Raw genomic sequence first — 12319 nt, 5'->3', positions numbered from 1 at the left:
TACGAGAGCAGCGTCGGCGCGAGGGCGCTATCGATATTCGATTATCGCTGGCTGGGGCCGTAGCGTCGGCACGGGCTCGGCACGTGGCCGCAGGTGCGGATCGCGGCTTACCTGACTTGTTGGCGGACGCGGCGGACGACGCGGAGGCGGCGGCCGCGGCGGCGGCTGCGGCGGCGGCGGCGGCCGTCGCGTGGTTGAGCGGGGGCGGCAGCTTGCCGTTGGCCTCGGCGGGGAACTTGGGCTGCGACACGGGCTGGTGCGGCGCCACCGGCGGCAGCGGCACCGTGGCGGCGGCGGCGGGGCCCGCCGGCATCATGAGCGTCGACATGGCCAGCATGGGAACGGTCGGGGAGCGCGAGCTCAGCGTCACCGGCAGGTAGGGCAGCAGGCTGGCTGCAGGCATAGAGCTACTCGCGAACAGAACACGCGCCTCCGCCTGGCCTCGCTCCGGCTCCGGTCGGCTACTGTGCGGCGGCTGCTGCCTGCTGCTGCTCGCTCTGTCTGGGCTGCGCGCGCCTCGGGAACGGCGGGCGGGCGAGAAACCGTGGCACGAGTCGGGCGCCCACGCTAACGGCGGCTGCTGCGGTCGCTTCCTCACTGCACGGCCGACCGCACCGGCGTCATCGTCGCAGCAGGCGTGTGCGTGTGTACGAACGTGAGAGCGGGGGGCGGTGTGGAGTTGTGCGGCTGAGGTGATGCGCAGTTGGCCGTCGGTCGCGGAGGTGCGGTGCGCCGGCTGTGCTGCTGCTCACTGTTCCGCGACTGCCACCACTCTGGCGCTCGGCGTCGCGCCGCTGTGGTCCGGGGGCGCCGAAGGGCGCCGAACGCGCCCGAGCCGGGGGTGGCGGACGCAGCCGAGCGCCGCTGGGTGGCAGGGGGTGCCGCCGGGTAGGGGAGAGGGGGTGGCGGCGGCGGGCGCCGGACGGGTGGCGGAGGGGCGGGAAGGGGGGCGCGTCGCGCGCGCGGGGGCGGCGGGGGCGGCGGCGGCGGTGGCGGGGCCGGGGGCGGCGGCGCTCCGGCGCTGCGCTGCCCGGCCGGCAGAAAGCCGGCGACCACGCACGAGAGCAGACCGCCGCGGCGCTGCGCGGCGCAGCCACTGCGAAGCGTACGTGCTTCTCAAAGGCGATTCGCAAACGCGTTCTCGACGCGGGGACCAGTATCTTTCGCAACACTCAAACATCCTAGCTCCTTCTCCTTCAGAATTGCAAGGTAGAGTTACGTAAGCTACAAATGCACAAAAGAAAATTAGGGATCCGCTTTACATATTCCTGACAAAAAGGGACAAACATTTTAATTAATTAAAAAAAATGGTCTAGTAGATGGGACCGAAAGACATAAAAAAGCTTCTGAAGAAGACGTTATTACTAACGTTGAAACCTAGGTACACGATAAAGTTAACCTGCAACTGTAGGCTGTATATCCTTATATAAACGATACCAGTTGCTGTCGCTGCTTAAAAATGTTAAAAGTCATAAAAAAGACCTCTGTATAGCCCACAAATATGAGAGAGGTACAGGCGACTACGACGAAGGCCCTAAAGTTTCTCGGTCTAAAAAATAAGTTAATCTACATCTACATCTACATTTATACTCCGCAAGCCACCCAACGGCGTGTGGCGGAGGGCACTTTACGTACCACTGTCATTACCTGCCGGCCGCGGTGGCCAAGCGGTTCTAAGCGCTTCAGTCCGGAACCGCGCGACTGCTACGGTCGCAGGTTCGAATCCTGCCTCGGGCATGGATGTGTGTGATGTCCTTAGGTTGGATAGGTTTAAGTAGTTCTAAGTTCTAGGGGACTGATGACCTCAGATGTTAAGTCCCATAGTGCTCCGAGCCATTTTTTTTGTCATTACCTCCCTTTCCTGTTCCAGTCGCATATGGTTCGCGGGAAAAACGACTGCCGGAAAGCCTCCGTGGGCACTCGAATCTCTCTAATTTTACAGTCGTTATCTCCTAACGAGGTGTAAGTAGGGGGAAGCAATATATTCGATACCTCACCCAGAAAGGCACCCTTTCGAAACCTGGACAGTAAGCTACACCGCGATGCAGAGCGCCTCTCTTGCAGAGTCTGCCACTTGAGTTTGCTAAACATCTCCATAACGCTATCACGCTTACCAAATAACCCTGTGACGAAACGCGGTAAGTACAGTTGCAATATACCATACAAGCTCTCATGACCTCTGCTGTATTCACTTCATAATTCCGGGCTAATAGGCCACAGTCGATGTCTAAATCTTTCTCCTAACGTTTCATCCCTCATTGCGAGAGGTATCTTCAGATATGAAGCTGCTTTACCTATGAAGATTTCTCGCGCAGTGTGAGATGAATCTTACGGACTAATAGGCCAGGGTCGATGTATAAAACTCTGTCGTAATTTTCCATCTCCGACGGCGGGAGACATCTTGAGTGGTAATGCCGCTTTACGTCTGATGTTATCTCCTGAAGTCGGAGACGAAATGTTAGCATAAAGTTGATACATCGAGCACGGCATGTTAGCCCAGAAGTTTTAAGTGAAGTCGCAATGTACATGGTGAGTCGCGCCAGTTGTTAACGTCGGGCGGAGAGGGGTTGGAGGGCAGATGCGAGACTAAAACTGTCATTTTTTATATAACCGAGTTGGTCAGTTTCGAGATCTGTCGTGCTACAAAAACTAAAATTTATGGATTGTACAAAAAACTTATCATACCACAGAAAACAGTTGGGCATCCACTGATTTCTAGCACTCTACAAGAATTCTGTTTTCAATAAAGAAATCTGTACTCCTTATTCCAGGGGGGCGGGTGGGGGGGGGCGGTGAGAGCAACAGCCAACTGCCCCCTATTGCCCCCCCCCCCCCATCTTTTTCCCCTGTGCGGACGCAAGTCGGTGTCATCTAACAAAACTTCAGGATTCGTTTCAGATATTAGGGTACAAACGTTCTCTTCTTGATGAAGTGAAATGACAAAAAAATTTGTAAACATAAACGAAAAACCTAAAGCTTTCCTAAGAATGAGGTAGCCGATAGAATTGAATAGCATAAAAAAATTAATGTGCCTAGGTAGGTGATGGGCGTATATGAGATTACGACGGAGGTCCACAATTTCTCTAATTAATTAAAAATATAATGGCTTTTTAATAGGTAATGTACGCGGTCGCCCACTTTTTCAGCTTGTTACGACTTACTGTATAACTTATTGCAAGCTCTTCATCGCAAGAATGTGTTACAAGAACTTTACTTTCTGGAAAATGTAGGGGTAGGCATATGATAACGAATCTTTTGTGAAACCAAAATATCGTTATGATTTAAGTTACCGATATTGTACTGATTTGTGTTATCCATGAAAAATTCTAAATTTTTGCCTGTCAAACTCATTTCGACAGTTTTCATCCGGCTAAGATGTACACTGCCAAAAAGAAATTGGCATAGATACCACGACACGTCGCAATGTATCTATCCTAAAGCCTAAGATCTTTTCGTTTCGTAGAAAGTTCATTAATGCCTATATTTCTGTTACTATCGCCAACACCACTTTACTCGCTGTTAGGTGCTTTAATCAAGAAAAGAACGTTGTTGTGTCAGTTCCATCTGATGATGAGCCTGCTGTGACTTGAAAACTATTGAATGGCACAGCAAAAAGTATCAAATTCAGAATTCATATTGTGTCTAGATAAGCCGCCAGATTCAATCGCTGTTGGAATTTGTCCTCATTACCATACAAACAATCATTTATTCAGAAAGAGGTAAAATGTGAACATGTCTTACGTATGGCGTAAATATACCTCAACGTACCTGAGAAGCGTGAAGGAGGTGCGGCGTGTTGCCACGGAGACTCACCTCCAGTTACGAAACATATAAGTTCGAAAGGAAGTACCAGTTTGTAGTCTCTCACTACCGAATACACATGTACAACTCGTAGCGATCAGGGTTTTAGCGCTGCAGTGAAGTAGTTTTCCTCTCACTCATATAATACTAGCATGGATAGGGGTAAGTGCAAAAAGAATTTAGTTACAAATAAGTAGACTACCCGACTCTCTATGGATGGGACCAGCATTCACCATGGGCACCCAAACTGACATAGTATCTATAAATGTCTTGTATTAATGGAAAGAAGTGCGTTGCTATGGTAACATTAAATGAGCGATTGTTCATTGAGTGGCACGGCCTTTATTAGTTTGTACAGAAATGGCTGTTTCGTATAGCTAAGTGTAAAAGAAGTTCTCAGCCCAAAAGTTTGTTTAAATACAGTAGAATTTCACTAGGCATGGTTCTACCGGAGGAGGTATGCCGATACCTTCCGCCGACCTCTGAATTGACTTACTCAGAGAGTTATGGAGGACTTAAGGTTTTAACGTAACTTCAAAATTAAGGTGCAACTTGGCCTTTTCGCATTAATAAATTATTGCGGTACGAGAAATATAACATGAAATTCTACGGTCGATTAAGGACTCACCATTTCTAAACACAATCACGTGGGAAATCAGTTTCTTATAGTCATAAGGCTTTTCAGCTATTTAATGTGCTCAGGAGGAAATGACTTGGCTCCAAATGAGCTAATTATGGGTGTGTCCAAACTTTGCCTTAGCTATTGTTTTTATTTCTTTCTCCACCCAATAACCAGTTCTTCAAGTTTCGAAACAACTACTGATTGTTAGGTGCGAAGTAAGACTAGTGCGAAGGCTACATTTACGACTGTCCTACAGTCTTTGCCAAGTAATTACAAATCCACTTGTAATTTCTTGTTAGAAACTGTAGTAAATAATTCACTTGCGTTTAAATAAGCCTTAAAACCTTTTGAGCAAAGTGGAATGTCGAATACCTTTTGGCTGATGTTTATCAAACGAATTATCAATCACGGGATAAGCTTTGAACTAGCAAAACGTTTGTTTAGCATGTGATGTAAATACTATCCAGCAATCTGTACGATGTCAAGTACCACTGGAAATTCCAGCTGACGATCACAGGACAAAGAAGTTTGAATTTTTGTCGCCAGCCCTCGGTCGTATCGGGTTTACGGACGACCAAGACGTACATGATCTTCAGTGGGATGCAGTACCACGCTTTAACACAGCAGCTCATTCCTCAACTATCGAAAACAAAGGGAAGAATACCCTAGTGATGCATTTATCTCCTCCATGACATTCGTTCTGATTAGCCTCTGGGTGTTGTGATTAACCTTTGTAGAATAAGATATTTGATCAAGTCTTCAAATCAGCAGTTACTGACGAAAAGCTTAAAATTTCGTGATATCCGTGATCGTCATTAATTCATACGTCTCAGAATGCTCACAGCACGCCATCTAAAGAGCCGTACTTTCCCAGCAACACTGTATATTGACCGTCCTTAAATAGGTCGAAATCACTTAGAAAGTCCTTCGTATTTTTAAGTATAATAATGTTCGCATATATTTTATACAACGAGAGGGCCGGGGATGGGAGTATTTAACGCAACTATGTAATTTTTAACGACTCTCAGGTGACGTCCAAAAGTGCAACTGAGTTATGTGATTTCCAGTCATTATTTTATAAACCATTACTTTTATTGATTTTTATTTGTTGCTCTTAACTCACCTTCTTGGTTCACAGATTTCGATCTTTCGGTATTCTCCGTTTAATAAAAAACGCAGAAGAGTGAAACACATTGAACGATTTTTTTGTGGTAAATTTGTATTCAGAAATTGTCGAATAATGTTAAAATACCGGATTCAGTTTCTGGTAGATGAAATGTGCCAACGTTAAGCATACAGGAAAATGATTTGCCCTTTATGTATATAGCTTCGAGAAAATCATCAGAGCTTCCGGAAATATTTCACATTAACTGATTTGACGAACCTTCTGCAAACACTAGAAAACTTTCAGGAAACAAGGGATACTTTTGTTTTGCTACCGGAAATCAAAGCGCCTCATAACAGTATGCTTGTGTCTTAATGCTACAGGGAAGGTAAATCTGTGAAACGGATTTTTGATTGGGTCTGAGCCTGCATTATGCAGTTCTTTACGGTTTTCTGTTGTACATTGTTTTTATAGTGTTTTCTGTTTAACAAAGTTTGGAGGTCCCCCCAGTCAGTCACCTGCTCAACTCCTAATCTGATAATTGTAGATGAGTAAGATTAAGTACTGTTGCTTACGTAGCTAATAAAAGTAATAGTTTCTAGTTTCAACAATCTTTCCTTATGATGTGCAGAATAAAATGATTGTGACAGCGCTTAAATCAATATGTCGTATCGTCGTTTTATGGGACGATTGTGTTGACCACTAGCAAAAGCAGATTAACTGGAATAATTTTAAGGAAATATAATCCATCCACGAAAGAGGTAGCTTAAAAAACACTCGGTCATCTAGTTTTTGATCAGTCAATTGTCTGGGACCTTCAACACCTAAGATTAATAGACAAGATAGACAATATTCAAATACTTCCACCAAGTTACATCAAAGATTTATGACGTAAGCATGAATGCGTTAAAGGAAGAATCCATGCAACTTCCTTATCAGGCGCAGCAAGAAAAGTTTTGTGTGTTATGTTCAATTCTTCTTCGAGAATGAAGTGTTGTCCAAGCAAGGTCATAATAAACCTGCATCATGTATATACATGTATATAACAGTTACAAAGGTAAATCGAGCTACAACTTGTGTTTGGGAAAGGGAAGTAGGTATGTTCGCTTAGAGCTCTCCGTCACATACCGGAAGCAAACTTACTGAATACAGATATTTAATTCTGCAAATTACGTACGGCCGTCGTCTTGTTTTCCTATGCGTAGTTCTTTTCAATGAGAAACATATTTTGCGAGTTATATACGTAGCTAATTTGTACGTTAGTATCTAAAACATTCACGTTTATTCTTTGTAAGTCTAAGATAAATTATACGGTAACAAGATTTACATACATTATATTCATTTTTTAAGTTACCAATAAACAGCACCATTGTCAACTCACTGTTGCAAATACGTTGCTGCTGAAACAGCTAAGACTGCTGAATACGCGGTAGGATATTTGCACTAAGACTTAAAATCTTATATACTGTTGTTACACAGATTTTGTTTTTCGGAATTGCCTATAGGTAGCAATAAACTGTCCAAGAAAATTTCTCGGAAAGTAACTCTTTGGAACTGCACTGCCTTTCTATTTATTTGCTCACACTTAGTATGGAGCAGAAGCCACTGAAAAATAAGTAATATACCCGTGAAAAAGCTATTTTCCGGAAAAAAATGTCCCATCTGTAAATTTCTACTCAGAACTATGCAGGAAATTATGATGCACTTGAATTAAAACGGGATTGTTACTTGTGGTGGCTACTGTTTTTTGGGAGGATCCGACTTCCCTTATATTGTACGTGGTAGTACTTAAATGACAGCTGGGGAAGCGAGTGAGGAATATTGTTCCAGTAAGTCCACTAGGTGAAACCCTTAAAGCTTTACGGGGAAGCAAGTAAAAAGAAATATAAATCCTGCTTCAAGAAATAATAAGTTTTTTGCTGATAACATTCGATGATGTTCAGCTAAATATACCATACGATCTTGTTAAAAATTTATATAACAAACATATGCTATGAAAATGACTTCTTAAATATAGTATACAAATATGCAGAATAAGTGAAGAAGGCATCCGTTCAATAAGACACAAAGCTGACAGATTCTTTGACAGACTGGATGAACTGATGAACAGTTTCAAATTTATACTCAAATAAGATCAAGTTAAAAGTTTTCTGCAACAAAAATGACATTTTTACACATAACGTTTCATGTCCTACACTGCCTTTCAATGTTCAAGGCACCGGGATCCGGAGTGGAAAAAACTGAAAAGAGGAAAACGACTGTCGACAGCACTGTCTTTAGAGACGGAGATCAAGCTGGGTTTACGAAAGGATGGGGAAGGCCTTTAGCCATGCCCAATCCTTAGCCATACCCAGTCCACAGGAATTATCCTAGCATTTGCCTGGAGCGACTAAATAAGGAATCTACAAATGTAATTTCTTATGACAGAGTTTCGTTGTTCTACTGAATAGCGGATCACAGTATTTTATAATTCAAACATGTTCAAATGGAAACGCCACAAACGATTTTACGCGGTCGTGCTGAAAAGTAAAGCCTTCGAATTTTTTATCCTATTCTCATAATCATTATCGGCTGACGTATAACATGTCCTGCATATTACTCGGTCGATCTCCCTATTTCGCTGATGCAAGCTGCAAACCTATGGCCTTGGACGGCTCCGAGTTGGGGGGTGTAATGTGGTGAAGTGTAACGTAACCATGTCGGTATGTGAGAAACATTGTGCTATAATCGAGTTCCTACCTCATAGAACGTGCCCTCAGTTGAATCGCCTCTCATTCAGCATGACAAAGCCAGACCATACACGAGTTCTGTGACATCTGTAACAATGGTTCCGTAACAATCTGTAACTATTAATGTCATTCGCTCATTCTCCATACAGTCGTCCCGATTAGGTCCCGTCCGAGTTTCATTTCTTTCCAAAACTTAGAGAACAACTTCCAGTACTTCTGTAGAAACGAAGGGGGGCAAACAGGTGTGACGTTGTGTCTCAGTCAGTGATGGTATCTCTAAACTAGTCTCTGTGAAGCTTGACATTATCTGGAAAGAGGACAGCGATGTAAACGTACCTTATTAAAATTAACAAATAGGTTCACTGCCTACACCATAGTTTATATTAGACAATTAAAGAAATAGTTAGATACTAAGTTTTTGTTGCTTAGACCCAAATTTGCATTAGATGGTTAAAGCTGTGTTATTAAAATTAAAAAAAATAACATTTTTTAAAATTTTAATAATAATATGTTTTACTTACTAGACTGCAACTTACATTAGACGTCAAAACAAGATGTAAAGATGATGAAAACTGCGGTCTACTCAAGAAAAGTTTTTTGTGTGTTTCTTTTTTTTCATTATTTTAACAAACTGGTCTCTCGTTGAGAGAAATATGTTCGTCGTCATGATGAATAGGTTGAGAAACAAAAATTTCTGTTAAATGCGACTGGGAATCACGTACCAAGGGTTACCTACAAACCTAATTATGTTTGTAAATAGTTCACCCATCAAGGGAATCGAAAATCTCGTCGATTTGTGCCTGTTATGGATTACGTTACCGGCGAGACATACGTCGAAACATTTGTGATGAAAAGGGTCAAAACAGGACAGACAAACAATCACATAACAAATATTTCTTTCATGTGATGTCGCTACGAATTAACAATTTCCAGATATTATCCTTTGCTTTTACTGTGGAACGTTGCTTCTTGCCAAATATCGTGATTGTAGGTCAATGGTAAGTACCCTAGTAGTTCTGACGAGTGAGTTTGCGAAATAACGTAATAATAACGTGACACAAATGGCCTTATCCTTTGACTGCATTGACTTCGAATTACATTTACTACACCGCCACGGGACTACAGATCTCAGTACGTGACATGAATGTCAACGTGATACTTTCACCCGTTCGCGGGGAAATGGGCGTTTAACAGACAGACAGACAGATAAAAGAACAGACGGATAGCAAAGTAATCATAAAAGAGTTCCGTTTCTACCAATTGAGGAGCGGACTCAAAAATGTAGACAATAAGAATAAAGATGTAGAATGTTAATAAGGTTTGTTTTATTTTTAAAAAATTGGGCTGTTTTCACATAAACCACAAGGCATTGGTTTTCAGAATATCCTCGTAATTCAAAAAACGCTGGATTGTTACCCTATCGGAATATCCTAATGTATGTAACCATCTCTTACTGCTATTTCTTCAAGAGCGACAGCGATTTTCAGCAGAAAATTATTATTTCCATCCTGTCATCGGAAATGGACGATGAAACATGGAAAAGCAAATTTCCATTCTTCATCTAAATAGACGTGACTCAGTGGTAAAGCAATCAAAATCTTGACATCCAAATCAGCTGTTGGCCTGTGACGAGAGGCATGTCGTATACCGCCCTGTTATGTCGTTTAATTTGCTAAATGAATTTTCTGCGGCAGCCCTGGCTGCTTTTTAGTGCACTCATTTTTATTTCATGATGTGTACATGTGGATGGGTATGACGTACGAGAATGCCGGCGGCGGACGCGATTCGCTGTGGTTCGTTTCACCGGAAACATTATGCGTCTCCAACATCTGTTGTAAAAATAGATTCAAGCTGCTACATGCGTGTCGCGTTAATCTCACCCTGTTACGATTAAAGTTGTAGTTTAGGCTTAGCATTCCGGAAATCAGTGTTCCAGTCTACATCAAACGTTTGGTGAAAGCTGCCCTGAGAACACCCAATTAGCATCCCCTGGAAACGCATCGAAAATAATTTCTCTGGTCAGAAAAATTGTTGTATGAAGAGCACATTTACTTTCCCTGTAGAAAAATCAAAGATCCTTCCGGATACGGGGCCATCGTCTCAATCAATGTATCGGTGTACTATCTGAACTACGCTATAAGTGGTACTTTTAGGTTCTTCTAGACTCTCTAAATTTGCAAACGTAGGAAAGTCAATGTAGGAAAGAAAACTTCGACACTCTAATTTGTAGAACATAACGAACACCATTACTGGCGTCAATATACATATTAACAAAAAGAGCCATTTCAGCATAAAATAAACGTTTATTAGACTCTCCGACGAAGCGACTGGATTCCGAAACTCGTCATCTAAAACACGTGTACCGAAGGAATAGCTATGTAATTCGAGATATAAAGTTACGGCTCTTAAAGGAACAAAAACGCGAAAATGTTGAATAATCACCTGACGATCTAGCTATTGTATTCCTTACTTCCTGCCGTGCTACATCCACTAAAATAGATAGGGAAAGAAAAGGTGCAAGGCCTGTCTACCAAACACTCAGAAAGACTACTGTAATGCGGCGCCAGATTAAGGGTAGGCTCGGACTAATGTTACGTGAAATTTATGAGATTCGTTGTGAATGTGGAAGTAACTTCGAGGTCAAGCCAATAAGTATTTACAGTCATTCTTTATAATTAATTACAGGTAAACACAATTTTTTCTGACCATTTTTCAACATGGTCTGATTTTTAGTGCATTTGGTCCACCGTGGCACAATGTTGTGGATACTCCCTAAAAAAGGTTTTCGTTTGCACAGCAAGCCACGTATGCAGTGCTTCCTTCACCTGCTTGTCAGAGCTGAAGCTACGGCCTCTTAAAGCATCGTTAAAAGGACCAAATCAGAATATTGTTCACCAGATCGTCAAAAATCACTCGTCTGTTATTCAGAATCAAGGCACGGACTTGTTCCGTACTGGCATCAGCTGTAGCTATCTGCTCTTTCCTCATCCTTCACACTATTTCAGCCACTTTTGAACTGTTCAGTCAACTGGCAGACACTTAGTTGTGACAAAACAGGGTTCCCATATTGTACTGAAAGGATGAATAGCCAATTCTGCTGCACCTTCAGAGCATAAAAAACGGATTACGGAACGTTATTCTTTTATAATGCAAACTGAGTGTCGCCCGGCCCTCTTGACATCACAAAGCGGAGTGATGTGATGAAGCTGCAACCTATTAGCCAGGGAACCCACCAAGCCGAAAAGCTAACCTAAAGAAAATTAGAGCAAAACTGCCGATACTTACTGATTTACCTTGCACATCTGTCTGTCTATGCTCTTCGATGTCGATCGCTGTACATAACATCATAGACTGATAACAAACGAAACCTCATAATCAGCAATTATTGAACACATATCACAAGTAAACAGAGAATAATGTTTAATGAAAATAAAATCTTGTCTTACGCTTCTACATAGTGGGATTATGTTGTTAAAGAAGCAGCAAAAGTTAGAAAATATCATAACACGGACGGTGACAATAATCTTACAAGGAGACCACACGTCAGCCGAATTTTTGATTTTTTTTATATTTACGTTATGTGGCGCTCCAAATTCAAACATCAGCTTTCCAAACTCCAAAAATTTCTCTACAAAATCTTCTTTGAAGTTTACCAATCGTCTTTAATACCTTACGGCAAGGTAAATTTTCCGACGGATCACGTGGCAGTGTGGTAGAATGCTCGCCATACACAGGTGTGCCCTGGGTTAAATCTCTGGCTGACGCACATTTTTGAACAAAGTTAATTAACAATTTATCTTTACATTGAAAACTTGAATTTTCGTACGCGATATATAATTAGAAATAAAAAAACATGGCTTTTTCATAAAAATGACAATTACATATGTGTTTATTAACATGAATGTGATGAATTTTATTTTTAAATGACGTAGATATTCGATCAGTAAAAAGACGAGAAGACTAATGACCAAAACGTGACTCAAATTAGTAATCCAGTTAGTACAGATCTGGAGCCTACTGATTTTTTGTACCCATCTTTATGTAATAGCGCGCGCTGAAAAG

At 42.3% G+C, this 12319-nt stretch overlaps 1 protein-coding gene across 1 annotated transcript in view; it reads right to left on the bottom strand.

The window, feature by feature from the left end:
- Positions 1-594: 594 nt before the first annotated feature.
- The window catches only part of LOC126482174 (uncharacterized), a 35624-nt gene continuing 23899 nt past the window's right edge, over positions 595-12319 (bottom strand). The window contains exon 3 of the mRNA XM_050106153.1: positions 595-1080. Within this exon, the coding sequence (XP_049962110.1) occupies positions 595-1080 (486 nt within the window). The remainder of the gene's footprint in view (positions 1081-12319) is intronic.

The sequence above is a fragment of the Schistocerca serialis genome, chromosome 5 (genome assembly GCF_023864345.2).
Source record: "Schistocerca serialis cubense isolate TAMUIC-IGC-003099 chromosome 5, iqSchSeri2.2, whole genome shotgun sequence".
In the NCBI taxonomy this organism is placed as follows: Eukaryota; Metazoa; Arthropoda; class Insecta; order Orthoptera; family Acrididae; genus Schistocerca; species Schistocerca serialis.
This window is presented reverse-complemented; position numbering and strand designations above follow the sequence as displayed.